Here is a 16,457-nt window from a genome sequence, read left to right as displayed (position 1 = left end):
CAAAAGCAGAATGGAGTGGGGACTGTGGCGTTTTTGTATTAATGTATTTAGAGTACCTGACTGCTAAACTTGGTCTAGAAAATTGCATATCAAAGAATATGCAAGTATATAGAGAAAAGTGGGCAGTCAGGTTGTACCACCAGATTTTAGAGCCATGAAGTTGTAAACACTGAATTATTGTTGTATATTGTTTTGTAAACACTGAATTATTGTTGTATATTGTTTTGTAAACACTGAATTATTTCACGTGTATTGTAATATAATTCACGTGGTAATAGGTATCATAAAATTCACGTGTTTATATATTTAACGTGGTTGTAATAGGTATCATAAAATTCACGTGTATTGTAATATAATTCACGTGAATTATATAAACACGTGTATTACGTGTATTGTGTTCTGGAATATACCAATATAATTCACGTGGTTGTAATATAATTCACGTGACTTATATAAACACGTGTATTACGTGTATTATGTTCTGGAATATCCCAATATAATTCACGTGGTTGTAATATAATTCACGTGTATTGTATTACGCGTGATTCATAACTCACGTGTATTACAATATAACTCACGCGTATTGTAATATTACAATACACGTGAATTACATTACAATACACGTGAATTATACACGTGAATTACATTACAATACACGTGAATTAGCATTGTGCAATATATATGCGTGAGTCACTCACTGTATGGCCAACCTGTATGGAAATATCTGTATACAAATTTCAATCACCATACAATATTCGAAAACCAACAACAATCAATCAGCATACAATATTCGAAAACCAACAACAATAATCAGTATACAATATTCAAAATTGCACAGACAATATTCAAAATTGCACAGACAATATTCATGTTTGTGGCTGAGATGATGGCGGCTGAGATGATGATGCTCTTGCAGCTCTTGCAGTAGAGGGTGCAGGCATTACTGATTTGCATGTTGCCCTGTTGTGACCCTGACCACCACATGAGCTACATCTTCTCGGCACCTTACGAATTTCACCTTGGGATGACCTACGCTTTGTTTGAGGACGCCCTTTCTTAACCTTAACAGGTGGTTTAAGGCACACTCGTTGCTTGATATGTTCTGGAATATCCCAATACTCTTCATGACAAACTGGATATATTGTTTCCGCGTATGCATTGACCCACATTTCACTTGAGTAATACCTGAAACATGACAATTGAACATGTGAGAAATAAAGTTAGTTAGATAAATTCAATAGCAAATAATCTAAAGTAAACCTTGAGCAGAACTCATAGGCATCCAATCTATGGGTACGTGAAGCAGCCATGGCATGAGTGCAAGGAAGACCAGATACATCAAATACCCTACAACTACAACTCATTCCTCTCAAGTCAACTTTATAATCAGATTCACCGTCATGGACATAAAACTCGAAACGGTTAAGTGGATGAACGTTATATAATCTGACCTTCTCAGCTTGATCACGTAAGAACTTTTCATAATAAAAAGATAAACGTTCATTGTGATTGGAAGCTTTTTCTCTTCGACTGTTAAACCAATCTTGTAATGTGAATCTTAAATAATCAGCTAAGATTGATATGGGATACTTTCTAGCTTCCCTACTTTGACTATTGAAGCTCTCAGCGTAATTACTTGTCATTTGATTGTATCGTTTACCCGGAAAAAATGCACGACTCCATCTCTCAAACCCAATATCTGCCAAATACATAGCAATACGAGGGTCCTTAGCATTGATCTTGTCAAAATGCTGATTAAACTTCAAGATTGTGTATGCTTGAGAAGCCAAACCAAACTCGGCGTGGCAGTGATCGGTTTTGAATTTGGCCATAATATTCATCTTGATATGATATGTGCACGCACCGTGGTCAGCTTCTGGAAAAACAGCACACAAGGCATTGGCGATGCTTGGGTGTCTATCAGATACAAACACGAGATCATCAACCAATCCAATTGCATCTCTAAGTTTTTGCATGAAATAAGTCCAGGAGTTGTTATTTTCAGAATCAACAACGCCGAATGCAACAGGATAGAGTTGTTCATTCGCATCTAATGCTATCGCCACCAATAGCTGACCTCCAACCTTGTGCTTAAGAAAACTGGCATCGACGCACAATACTGGACGACAACAGTTTTTGAAACCCCTAATTGAGCAGCCTAAGGACATGAACATATACCTGAAATGACCGTGCTCATCCGTCTGGATGTCTGTTATGGTACCCGGATTGTTCTTCTCCAACATGTACAGGTATGATGGCAATTTACCGTAAGAATCTTCTACAGTTCCTCGCACCGCCATTAGGGCCTTTTCTCTAGACCGCCAAGCCTTATTATAAGACAACTTTATTCCATAAGTAGTCTGTATGTCTTCCATTATTTTCTTGGGCATGTGGTCATGGTGATGGTCCATGTACTTGCTCTTCATGCATTCCCCAAACACCCATGCTGGTGCTGGCCTTTGATTCTCTTGCCTCGTCACAATTGAACAGGTATGATCTTTTACGAATTTACGAATCTCAAACATTTCCGAGGAATTTACTCTGACAGCACGCAGTCTCCACTTGCAATTCTTATCCAAACATTTCACAACCCAAAGTTCTTTTTTTGACTTCAACACTTTGAATTCAAAATGATTAGTCATGGCATATTTATATAACCTCAGCTGAAGTTCTTTTTTATTCTCAAACAAAGAACTGACTTCCAATCCGATTCCGGTACTTACTGCCTCATGTAGAGGATTTTCACTACTTGGTATGCTACTAGCAACCCATTCACTGCAGCTTGGTTGAGTACGAACAACAACATTGTTTTGTTGTGTACTAGGAACCCAAGAACCGCTTGGATTTGGATTGGTACTAGGAACCCAATCAGAACTACTAGGTTGGGTAATAGGAACCCAATCATCATCAGCATCATCCCCCACATTCAGACGCAAATGTTCATCTTCAATGTCATTTTCAAAGAAAACCTCACGCTGCATCGGGAAGACGTCGGGGTCATCAATTTCTGGAACAGCTACACTTTCTTGAGTTGGTAGTGACTTCTCTACTAAGGATACACACAATGGAGTGCGGTTGTGGACTGAAACTGCTTCATGTAAAAAGAACTCCACATCCACATCTTTTTTTATATCAGTTATATAAGAAAATTTGGCAATCATGCCAGGAGCATTATACTTGGCTTGAAGCAATAAATCATATCTAGATTTGTCAACATCGGTAGCAGAATAAATTTGATCAACTAATTGGGCATAAGTAGAATTTTGGGGAACAATCATACCGCTGTTTGACTTTGCAGAAAAATGAGTAAGATCGTCCGTAGTTTTCCACTCTCCATCAAAGTAAAGAAGTACAGGTACTTGAGCTGCAATTGAAAACAGTTCAACAACATCACAAGAATTCAAAAAAGTAGTTATTCTAAGTTGGATTTTAAAAGCCTCCAAATTTTAATCTGAAAGATAATACAATAATATATTATGTTAATTAAGAAAATATATCTTTTGTACATAATCATTTTGTCTATCAAAAACAACTTTAAATAAGAAAGTAGCAGCTACAGAGACAACAAATCCTAATCCTAAACCCTCTCTATATTATATTAAAGCTATAATTATTGTGTTAACCATAGGATGATGATAGGTAAATTGAGAATTTAGTCAAGGGTACAACACATACAAGTAAATAGACACCAACTAAATAACATCTTCAAATAAGTATTCAAATTGAACAAACTTTGTTTCTTACAAGACTCTAATGAAATCAAGTCTATCAGTACTAACAAATAATAACATATAACAATTGTTAAGTGTAAATGAACTAACTGAAAGAGAAATATGATTGAGTAAAGACTGTTTATACCAAAACCATATATATACCCAGCTTTATACTCTATCAAGTTCAAAATTTATCATCATTGTTAATAAATAAGCCAAGGTTCAATATATAAGAAACAAGCCATAGAAGTACAGGTTAGGGTTTGATGATAAACAATTTCAGATATTATTCTTCCTTTCAATTCAATTCATTTCTTCTATCTGAATCTTTCATCTCTCTTACTCTCTTAGTAATGATAACTAAGAGTGTTTACGTAATCAAATCATTTCAATCATCCACAAATTACCCTTACTTTATTTGAATAGCATTTTAAATATTACATAAACATACCCATTTTGAGAACGAAGAGTAGTGGGTAAGCTGCTGCTGCTCGTGGTCGGGTTGTTCAGGGTATCGTGGTGTCGTCGTAGTCGTCCGCTGCTGCTGCTCGTGGTCGAGTTCTTCAGGGGAGGGTCGAGTCGGAGTGGCGAAAGCGAGAGAAGAGAGAAGGGGAAATTAAGGATTCGTGGTTTTGTTATAAATTAGGGCACAAAAATAATATATACGATGAAAGACGTGAATTGTTATTCACGTGTTTCATCTAAAACACGTGAATAAACTCACGCGTTTTATTGTGAAATGCATTCACGTGTTTCATCTAAAACACGTGAATAAACTCACGCGTTTTAATGTGAAATGCATTCACGCGTTTCATCTAAAACGCGTGAGTTTATTCACGCGTTTTAGATGAAACACGTGAATAGCAACATTGTTCCTTGTTCCTTGTTGTTTGAGTTATGTGGTGAATATGCGTGAATAACAACATTGTTCCTTGTTGTTTGAGTTATGTGGCGAATAACAACATTGTTCCTTGTTGTTTGATTATACACAATACACGTGAGTTATGAGGATAAGTTATGATATTGTTAACATAAGTAATAAAGCATAAATAGAAGAATATTCAGTAATATAAACCACCATAAATCATAAATATCCAAATTAAGTATTGTTATAAAACATAAATATCATAAATATCAAAAATAAGCCATAAATAGAAGAAGAACAGTAAGTCTAAACAACTCCAAATTAAGTAAGCAAATGCTGCAAATCACAAGCAGCAACAGATTGAAGCAACTTTGTATGAGGAACAACATGTTCATCCAATATGCTTGACAAAGCAGCCGCTGTCTCAAAAAGCCAATTGTCGGGGAGAACATCAAAATCCTTTTCTTCAATTGATCGATACCTGCTGTCTATCTCGAAGTATACTATTATAGTTTTCGCATCCCTTGGCTCAGCAAATGGATAATCTGGATTATCCGATTCTTTAATAGTACCACCTCCAGCAACTATTAACTCAATGAGATCCTGTTTGTAAAGTGTGTTGAAATTCCCTACAAATATAAAAATGTAACCGTCGAACAGTTTCGAACGCTGAAAAACCAACAAAGAAGATAATTTCAGTTATCATGCAAAAAAAGAAAAAGTACAGATAGGAGGAATAATACCAAACTCACATTATTCAATAACAGAAGTCTGCCTTTTCTAGGACCACCTTGGGCTCCATGATTATCATGTTTAACCTCATAAGGTTCCTCATCAACACAGTTTTCTGTTTCCAATGATGATTTTATCCCTAAACAAATGTGTATGAAAATAATTTTTAATCTAATTTAACAGACATATGTATGAAAATAATCTTGTTAACAGAGACTCACAATCAATAGTAAGGACCCATTTCCCGTTCAGAATTGCCTTCAATACTTTTTGAGTTCGGCCGCATGCACCATTGGGATCAGTGTAAGCAATAACATGAGTTACATCTTCTCTCCACTTCGGAGACACCCTTGCACCAAAAGTGCGAGCAAATTCAACTATCAACAACTGTGTAAAACAATAATATAATGGTTATTACATACAAAACTAGTTAATATGGACATAGTAGAGAGAATAGAACATACATTATTTTCAGGTGATAATTGATTGGGACATAAGGTCATAACAGTGTTTGTTGCCTGCATATTATAAAAAAAAAAGAGTTGAACGAACTGAGAAAACAATTTTATTAAAATCCATTTTAATACATACCATTTTGTTGAACGAACTGAGAAAACCACACGGCAGCTCCTGATCTAAATACTACAATATCCATCATTATAAACAGCAGAATATACATCAATAGCTAACCATACAATATTCATGTAATTGAAAATCAACAATCAATCAGTATATATAGGAAAACCAAACCTTAAACCCTAAATACAACAATATCCATGAATATGAATGGCAGAATATACATCGAAACCTAACCCTAAACATAAATACTATAATATCTATCAATATAAATGGCAAAATATACATCAAAACCTAACCATAAACCTAAATACATCAATATCCATTATAAACAGCATAATATACATCAAAACCAAACCCTAAACCTAAATACATCCATATAAATGGCAGAATATACATCGAAACCTAACCCTAAACCCAAATACTTCGATATACATAGGAAATGGCATAATATACATCAAAACCAAACCTTTACCCCTAAATACACCAATATCCATGAATATAAACGGTAAATATACATCAAAACCTAACCCTAAACCTAAATACTTCGATATACATAGGAAACGGCATAATATACATCAAAACCAATCCTTTAACCATAAATACATCCATATCCATGAATATAAACGGTAAATATACATCAAAACCTAAGTCTAAACCCTAAGCCCTAAACTGACCTGATGATGTTGAAGAACGATGATGTTGGAAGGATCTCGAAGATGTTGAGGAACGATGATGTTGAGGAACAATGATGTTGAGGAACGCTGATGTTGAGGAACGATGATCTTGATGGATGTGGGAATGGAAAGTCGGCCGCAGTCGGAGTGGGAGGGAGAATCGGGGAGGTTTTGTTTAAAATTAGGGCGTGAAAATTATATATAAGACTAAAGACGCGATTTACCATGGACGCGATTTAATCTAAATCGCGTGAGTTCATCACCGCGATTTAGATTAAATCGCGTGCATGGTAAATCGCGTACATTTAAAAACGCGAATTACGAATCACGCGTTTCATCTAAATCGCGGTGATGAACACACGCGATTTAGATGAATCGCGTGATTGGTAATTCGCGTCTTTGAGCGTAAGAAATGGCGCCGAAGGGGTATTTCCGACATTTCGCAGGGCAAAAGGGCCCTTTTTGCCAACTTTAGTAGGCGGGGGCCCTTTTTGGAATTTCCCCTGTTATGGGGGCCACTTTAATTTATATGACACTTTAATGTTAAAACCCTAACTATAATTACTTATACTTATTTTTAAATAGAGTCTATTAAGATATTAAGACTTCTACTAATGTTGATGTAATTATTATTCATCTCAATAATATCCAATTACTAAACTAATTTTACATAGTTTTATTGAAATTACAAGAGGTACAATTCATTCATTCACCAATAATGTCCTCGTCTTCTTCATCCCCTTCTTTCGATTCACCATATCTAGTTAGAAGCTCGACAACTTCACTCATGGCAGGTCGTTTATCGCGTTCATCATTAACACACATTAAAGCGACTCTCAACAACCTTCTCGCCTTCTCTTCATCGTATTCACCACTTTGTATTCTAGGGTCCATTACTTCCATAATCATCTTGTCCTTCATGCCAGCACCTTCCTTCATTTTCTTCTTCATCCAATCCACCAAAAGATAATAATCCCTCTCGACATTACTACAAGCCCTCTTCCCACTTATAAGTTCCAACAACACAATCCCATAACTATAAACATCCGCTTTCGCATTTATCATTTGATTCATCATCCATTCCGGTGCTAAGTAACCTCGAGTCCCCCTAACCCTCGAGAAACTCAAGTCATAATTGTTATTGTCTTTCAACAACTTAGACATACCAAAATCCGCCACCTTTGCCTCAAGTTGATCGTCTAGCAATATGTTTTGCGGTTTTACATCACAATGCAATACCCACTCCAAACATTCCTCGTGTATGTATGACAAAGCCTTGGCGGTCCCTAACGCGATGTTATATCTCTTATCGAAACCTAAACTCGTTGAAAGATTCGAAAATAGGAACCTATCCAAAGAACCATTTTCCATGTACTCGTATACAAGAAGTTTTTGATCATCATCGACACAAAACCCCCATAACTTGACTAAATTCCGATGGTTAAGTTTTCCTATAATACTTACCTCGGCCCAAAATTCGGCTTCTCCTTGTACAACACCTTCAAGTCTCTTAACCGCGACAACTCTCCCATTATCAAGAACCCCTTTATAAACGGTTCCAAATCCACCCTTTCCAATCTCTTGTTTAAAATTCTGTGTCGCACGTTTCAACTCAGCTAAACCGAACCGCTTAAACCCCATAACAAGTGCAATATAACCCATATTCACTAACTCTTCATGCACATGCCTCGGAAAAATCAACCACCACCCTAAAACAATACAAATTGCTTCGATAACAGCAAACGAACAAACAAACGCCACCAAATATCTCATATAAGGGTTTCTTTTAGTACCCTCGTCGTAAGGAACATTCCCCGGCAGCTCAAGAACCGACGTTGCAGTACAATTCAAACGCGTCTTCATCGTCGTCGTCGCCACAACCGACGTGTTATCAATCGGAATTTTGATGTGGAAGTTTCTAGAAGCTTCCGGCATATGATACCCATTTAAAAGACTTCTTTTTGGAAAACACTCACCTTTCCCATCATGCGAATAAGCAAAACCAACACACTTACAATCAATCAAACAAGCATTTCTACACGTCTCGAAACTCATTCCCAATCCATAAGTATTCAAATCATTCCCATAATATTCCGAATTCGGAATCATCACAAAACCCAACAAATCCGTCGAGATATTAGCCGCACATGTTAAATTAAACATAAACGTGCAACCCATAAACCAATCCAAAGGATCCGTTTGATAAAAACCAACCGGACAAAAACAAGTAACATTAGGTGTATAATTACAAATACCATTAGGTCCACACAAACCATGAACGCGACAGGAATCCAAACCACCCGGCAACCACGAGATTTCCCAAAGACCATTTAAAGGATTCAAACTATAAAGTCTCAACAAACCATCATAATCCAAAGTCAACCGTCTTTCCGGTCCGAATCCAAAATCAGTTGAATTGAATTTAACATTATCACTCGATCTAAACCTTCCCCTTCTATTAAAAGCTGCTATTCTAGTACTGTTATAAGGAGTCCTCTTACTATCAAATATGGTAATATCAAGACTTGGCCAATAAACACTTGAATATAAAGGACCATCATAGATTAAATTCATAACATTGTTATCATCAAATTTGAATTTATAAAAACCAGATAAATATGTACCTGGGTTTCTCATAGAAACCAAAGTTGTGTTCCTACGTAATGGTTGATTTGGGAGCAGAGTGTCGGTCGGGTAAAGAAAACTGTCCCAAAGAAGAACCCCATCATCACCGGTAGCCAGAACAAGATTTCCGGTTTCTAGAAGATGGAGTTGTGCATTTGATTTGGAAAAGGTATCGGTAGACCAAACAGGGGAACCGTCTGCATCGGTTAGTACGAGGTTACCATTTCTATGTAAGGAAAGTTTGGATCTTTTGCTGCTGACAGGTTTATCTCTGTTTGCCATCCAAACAACTGTTTTGTCCGCGGAATGGGTAAACCAGATTGCATAAGAATATGCATTTATTCCAACTTTGTAGAATCCACTTGAAAAAGTACCGTTTGGTGATAGTAAGTAATCTTCTTGTTTCTCAACTGATAAAGATTTTGAAATGGGTAAGATTGAGAATCTGGGGATTTGAGGATTTGAATGAGTTATTATTGAAAGATTGAATATTTGAAGAAGAAGAATAAGGAGAAAGAAATGGAGAAATGCCATGGATTTCATTATATCAATTGGTTATGAGAAAGGCTATTATATATATATTATATGGTTACACATATTCATGGTGATAATGATCAAGATATATTGTTTTTAATATAAGAAGAGACATTTCATGATGTCGCACCAGAGACTTTTATTTATATATATATATTTATACATGAGATTGACCATTATATTAGAATTTAGGAATTAAAAAATATTGGATCAATCTTCAATTGGCTGGTTTCCAATTTTCTAGTGAACACAATCTACCGATATTTCAGGGAATAGGTTTGTCTTGGATCGGGTTGAGTTAACTCAGTTGAATCAACAAAGTTTGTTTCAACGACTTTTAAATAAGTCACTCTCAAGTCGAATATAAAATATATATATAGTTGAATCATTCAATTTATGAAATTATTATATAATGTAATGATATCATAAGATGAAAATTGTTGAAGGATAATAATTGTGAAATAAGAATTAATGTGTACAATGATTTAAAAAAAAAGAATAGTGAGATTTTTAATATATATATTATCAAATGGTAAGAGTTGTGTTTAAAAAATCAAATATTAATTTAATAATGTTAGAATTCGTGTTAGATTTAATTAACCCGTAACTTAAAACTAAAATAGTATTTTTGAAGTAATTTATCATTATAATTATAAAAGTAAAAATAAAATTTGTATATTATAAAAAATGTGTGAAAAAATTAAAATATTTTTTTAGTTCAGTTTTGTAAATCATGCAACCAAAGATTTTCAGATTTTAACTTTTTGCCAAACAAATTTTTTTTTGACCAAGTTTATAAAAATGAATACCAATAAGCTCGAGTTTAGCAATTATTTTAAGGAATATATTTTTATAATTATAACTATTTTTTTAATTGAAAAATACAATGACATCTTAAAACAAAAACAAAAAACAATTATAGGAGGTTTTAAATTTAAAGTATAATTCAATAACCAGTAATAGCAAAGTCATATCCATATACCATACAAAAACAAAAATCATACCAAAAAACACGATAAACCATTGTCTAATACTTTTTTTTTTGAATATAGGAAGTTAGAATGACCCAATGGCCTCCGCATTCATCGTCCAATAATAAAACCTCACAATAAGTAAGTTGAGACACGAAATGGGTCATAAAAGATCCTCCACCCTGCTGGCCATAGATAAGCCATTCAAACTAGGAAATTATGCAAGTTTTTCTTTTTTGTGCATGAATTTATTTTCAGAGTGACTAATACTATCCTTAAATATAAGTTATAGTTACCTAATAATTCTAATGTACCTGCAATCTTAGACTTTTTATTAAAAAAAAATAGAATTTATATTGGCTGACCTGAAAGATCAATAATTGGCCTTAAGAGACACAAGTGGACCAGGATTGTTGATGAATCTTGTCTCTAATAATTTGTACACTTATTGAATATTTGACCTTATCAAAAGTTGACAAAAATGAAGAAATGATGATAGTTCTAAAAAAAATCAACATGAATGGACAAATTAGAGATCATAAGAACACAATACTTACTTTTGGGCATAAAGTCAGACATCTTACCTTATATTGTCCTTGCGCGACAACAACCCAACTCGTTTATTTTATCAGAAACTTCAAAAAACATTGCCTAATAATACTAAGTTTTGTTCGTCAATACTCAGTAACAGGAAATGCATTGACAGTGTATCCACCATCTACACATATAACTTGTCCAGTGATATATGAAGCAGCTGGAAGGCAAAGAAACGCGACCAGAGATGCTACCTCTCGTGGCTCACCAGCGCGCTTAATTGGCGCTCGAGAGACTATTTGGTCTACTATCTCATTACTAGTGGGATCTTTCTGTAATTAACAAAAACACAAAATTAAAGAAACTTATTCTTGAAGATCAAATAATTGAAGCAGATCATCTGATCAGTTCTCACTCTTTCATTGATTCCTGTATTGATAAATCCTGGTGCTACAGAGTTAACACGAATTTTGTCATTGGCCCATTCACATGCTAAGTTCCTTGTTAATTGGTTTATTGCTCCTGCAATAATAAATGGTATGTCTTGAATCTATTATAGTTTTTTTTTGTTTATTATCAATATTCACCTTTGGATGCTCCATAGATGGATGTTCCAGGAATGGCAATGACACTCGCAATGGAGGAGTTGAAGACAATGCTTCCATTTCCGGAAGTTCTTAACAGAGGATGAGCAAGTTGACATAAATGGAATGAACCTTCCAAGTTGGTGCCCATCAAATTTTATACTCTTCACTACTCATGTTTATTGCAGATTTAACATTAAAAGCTCCCACATTGTTTACCTGCAAACCAATTTGTCAAAACCTCAGACATTAAAAACATTTGTATCAACCTATTCCATTGTTTTGAAATCATAAGACAACTAACTAACCCTGTGTTTTTCATGATAGAACAGTTTAAATAAAGATGAATTTATTATTTCTCAACAAGCTTCATCACGACTTCAACTAGCATTATGTTTACCAAGGCATTGGATGTTCAACAATTTTAGATTCTTATTCTCAAAAGAATATGTAGGAGCATTATAAGTTGGAAAGGTAATTTGATTACGAGGATATTAAGCTTGCCGGCGAAGGTTGAGGAGACGATTTCCATCAATTTCTCATGTTGAGATCGATGAAACATGTCACACACCGATCCATATACTCTGAAACCTTTTCCTCCCCACTCCTCCAAGCATTGATCTATCTCTGTTTGATTACGTGAACAAAAGTAGACACTTGCCCCAAATTTCGCCAGCTCTTCTACTATGGCATGCCTATTGATCTCAATAAGAACAATGTATAACAGTTATTAGTGTAACTCAAAAAACATATACAACTGAGAATTAAAGTGGTGGGTCTTTGGACTATGAATCTATGATCATCATACATTCATACCCTATGCCTCGGGTTCCTCCTGTAACAAGTGCAGTCATGTCCTTTAAAGACCACCTCTCATCTCCACCAGCAATCCCTTTTTTCTGATCTCCCATTCTCTTTGTCTATGCTCTATAGAACTGTAGATGAGGAAGAAGATTCAATGGATAGTACTGTTTCACACAAAGTCTTACAATTTGTCCTTTATATAGGAGTTTTAAGGTTAAAAACAAATTAACTGTAAGTAGAAACAAATGGGTTGGGGAAAGTTTTAACAAATGATGAATCAGCTGTTTATTTATTATTTTCTACAAGAATCTTCAATTCTAAATAGATGAAACTCAGAACAAACTCCAAATTTATGTGTAGTGACAATAACTTATGTACAAACTTGACAGGCATGCATCCGTCGATTTCTTCATCAAGTGTTGGATAATTATATTTTGGTGTTAACTATGTTTTTGAACATTTTCAATGAGTTTAACACTATAACATTTGCAAGAAACATGCCCTAACTCCTTTTTCTATTCTGTTTTTCTAAGAAATTTTATGCAGTTTGTCTATGCATATGAAATATTCGCGAAAAACTACAATATTTGTAAACAAAAATAGATGAAATCCATTTTTATTTTAAAAATTTACATCAAACAGCTTTCAGAAAAAAAAAAAAAAAAAGATTTTGCCAATTGAACTGCAGACCATCTCCAACCGAAAAACCCATTTTCAAACTCATTTTGGTGTAAATGTCACATCAAACAGTAATTCTACTCCAACCGAAAAACTCATTCTCAAACCCAAAAGAATATTCTTATAATATTCTTTCTTACATTAACTTTTATAACTTTTTAATATCACCCATATCTTTTACAAACTTATAAATTACACCACAATATTATAATATCATCAAAATATTTTAAACTTAAATATAAATTAATTATAAAAATTTATTATATATATTAAAATAATTTTTTTTTAATATTATTATAATTTTTTTAAATTATATTATAAATTTATGTTATATAAAAAATATTATATAAATTAAATTAATAATTATATAAATAAACTTAATATAAAATATAAGATAAAAATAAAATATAAATAAATAAAACATATAAATAAATAAAACATATAAACAAATTAAAATATAAATAAAATATATAAATTAATTATATAAATAAGTTTAATATATAAAATTGATGAAATAAAAGTTTGAGGGCTAAAAAGTAAAAAAAAAATATATATATGCGATTTGCTACAGTAGCAACACATATATGCAGTATTTGGAGAGGGAGTATCCCATTTTTGGTTTCCGTTTGGAGTACTGTTGGAGCTGCTGATCCCATTTTAGGTTTCATTTTCCAGCTCCATTGGAGATGCTCTTAGTCACAACAATAAGAGTCTTGATATGATTATTCCATATATGCAAGAGTTGGTTGAAACAATAAATAATACATATCATATATGAACTAGCTATTCATGATAGATGAATTCAATTTTCACTCAAACCAATTTTTCTATTAAAATATGTGTCAATACTTAGGAAATGCATTGATAGTGTAACCGCCATCTACATAGATAATTTGTCCGGTGATATATGAAGCAGCTGGAAGGCAAAGAAATGCGACCAAAGATGCGACCTCTCGCGGCTCTCCAGCACGTTTAATCGGTGCTCGAGAGACTAATTGTTCTACTACCTCCTTAAGACCGGGATCATACTGTAATTAATTAACAAAACACCAAATTAAAGAAACCATTGTTTATAAAGATCAAATAATCAAAACAGACCAATTTGATTAATCCTCACTCTTTCAATAACTCCGGTATCAATAAATCCAGGGGCCACTGAATTAACACGAATTTTGTCATTGGCCCATTCACATGCTAAGTTTCTTGTTACTTGATTTAATGCACCTATTTTAACATAAATGGGTAAGTAAGTCTTGAATCTAATATAAGTAATTTATTGATTAATATTTTAACCTTTGGATACTCCATAAAGGGATGCTCCTGGCATGGCAATGCCCCCTGAAATGGAGGAGTTGAAAATAATGTTTCCATTTCCAGAAGCTTTCAATAGAGGATAGGCAAGTTGACATAAATGGTATGGCCCTTCAAAGTTAGTGCCCATCAAGTTTGCATACTCTTCACCACTCACGTCTGTCACAGCTTTAGCCATAAAAACTCCTGCATTGTTTACCTGCAAAACCAATTATTTTAATCAGAAACAAATAGAAAACTGTGTCGGGTTTGAGTGCCCTATTCGCCGGGGAGTGAAGTACATGTTCTTAAATCCGATTACCATTTTACTACTCGACCATGACTTGATGTGTATCTCTATTACATTCCTGATTAGCAGGGTATCCGATCCCAAACAAATTCACCATTATCCGATTAAATATTTACAAAATTATAAATTTAAGAGAAAAAACATAACTTTAAAATTGTAAGAAAATAAAATAAAGAGAAGTACCTACTTATTTAGTAGATATATATATAAAAAAAAGATTAATTGTTACTATAGTTAAGGAAAATTAGGATTAATATTGAAGAGAAAAAATGTAGGAGTAAAAATTAAAGATAAGAAGTGACAATAAAAAATTAATGTTTTATATTAAAAGAAAAGTTGAAAATAAAAAATAATGACTATTCCTAATAAGATTGAAACAATTTAGAAATAATAAAAATTAAAATTGATAGAAAAATGATCAAATAAACAATGTATTTAAATTAATAATAAAAAAAAATACAATTTATTTTTAATATTAATATAATTGGGCATAAAGTATGAGGTTTGAGTTTCACATACAACTCGTCCCCAAAATAGATCGTACATTTTCCCCTTCGATATAAAATACTTGAACACAATAATTGGGTATTTACGAGTATCAAATAAACAAATCCAACAAATGGGTACTCACGAGTATGGGATAAATAGTACAATATGGGTCATTCAAAATTTTTAAAAGTAATAGAATTCTTACAAGGATATTAAGCTTGCCGGAGAAGGTTGAGGAGACGGTTGCCATCAAATTCTCCCGATGAGAATGTTGAAGAACGTCACAAACAGATCCATAAACTCTAAGACCTTTTCTTCCCCATTCCTCCAAGCATTCATCAATGTCTCTTTGATTACGTGAACAAAAGTAAACCCTTGCCCCAAATTTCGCCAGCTCTTCCACTACGGCATGCCTATATTATATAATTGGATCAATAATAACATGATTAATGGATAAATTACATGATGGTCAAAACAGGTTAATTATAACATACCCTATGCCACGTGTTCCTCCTGTAACAAGCGCCGTCATGTTCTTAAGAGACCACCTCTCATCTCCACCAGCAATCGATTTCTCATCATCTCCCATATCAATTAATTCTTAAGAACCTTTCTAACTACTATATGAAACTTGTTCTTTTGATAAATAAATAAATAAATCCGTTGCTTTCATCGTCAACTATATAATCTGTACCACCGGTTGTTAGATTCATTTGTGATTTAAGGTTGTTTGTGGTCTTATCCACTTATTTGGTATCAGGGCCGGTCCAGCTCCCAAATTTGGGACTATGTGAAGAGAAGAAAAAATTTGTCTTTAATTTTTATATCTTATTAATATTTTATTTTATTTTTTATCTTATCCACAGCAGGCCGGTTCAGCTCCAAAATTTTGGCCTATAAGAAAAGAAAAAAAAAATGTTTTAATTTTTATATTTTATTATATTTAATATAGGTAGTTTATAATTTAATTGATATGATAATTTTGAGAGCTCTAAGTTATAAAATTTGTTAACCGTATATAATTTTTTTTAATAATTTTTATTTTGGCCTTAAGATTTAGGGTCCTGTGCGGACA

At 33.6% G+C, this 16,457-nt stretch overlaps 2 protein-coding genes and 1 pseudogene across 2 annotated transcripts; all 3 read right to left on the bottom strand.

Moving 5' to 3' along the window:
- Positions 1 to 7,268: 7,268 nt before the first annotated feature.
- On the bottom strand, positions 7,269 to 9,722 carry LOC124935630 (putative receptor protein kinase ZmPK1). Its single transcript, XM_047476048.1, has one exon. It carries the CDS (start codon positions 9,720 to 9,722, stop codon positions 7,269 to 7,271), a length of 2,454 nt encoding a protein of 817 aa, XP_047332004.1.
- A 1,633-nt stretch (positions 9,723 to 11,355) lies between these two features.
- LOC124936231 lies at positions 11,356 to 12,723 on the bottom strand (annotated as a pseudogene).
- A 1,412-nt stretch (positions 12,724 to 14,135) lies between these two features.
- Positions 14,136 to 15,976, bottom strand: LOC124935628 (tropinone reductase homolog). The gene is made up of 5 exons (XM_047476047.1): positions 15,877 to 15,976; positions 15,588 to 15,795; positions 14,587 to 14,803; positions 14,411 to 14,517; positions 14,136 to 14,321 (listed from the first exon to the last, which is right to left on the bottom strand). The coding sequence occupies exons 1-5, from the start codon at positions 15,969 to 15,971 to the stop codon at positions 14,136 to 14,138; spliced, it is 813 nt and encodes a 270-aa protein (XP_047332003.1). The 5' UTR covers positions 15,972 to 15,976.
- Positions 15,977 to 16,457: the final 481 nt, after the last annotated feature.

Source organism: Impatiens glandulifera, chromosome 4 (genome assembly GCF_907164915.1).
Source record: "Impatiens glandulifera chromosome 4, dImpGla2.1, whole genome shotgun sequence".
In the NCBI taxonomy this organism is placed as follows: Eukaryota; Viridiplantae; Streptophyta; class Magnoliopsida; order Ericales; family Balsaminaceae; genus Impatiens; species Impatiens glandulifera.
Note: the sequence above shows the minus strand (reverse complement) of the source record. Positions and strands in the feature narration are given on the sequence as shown.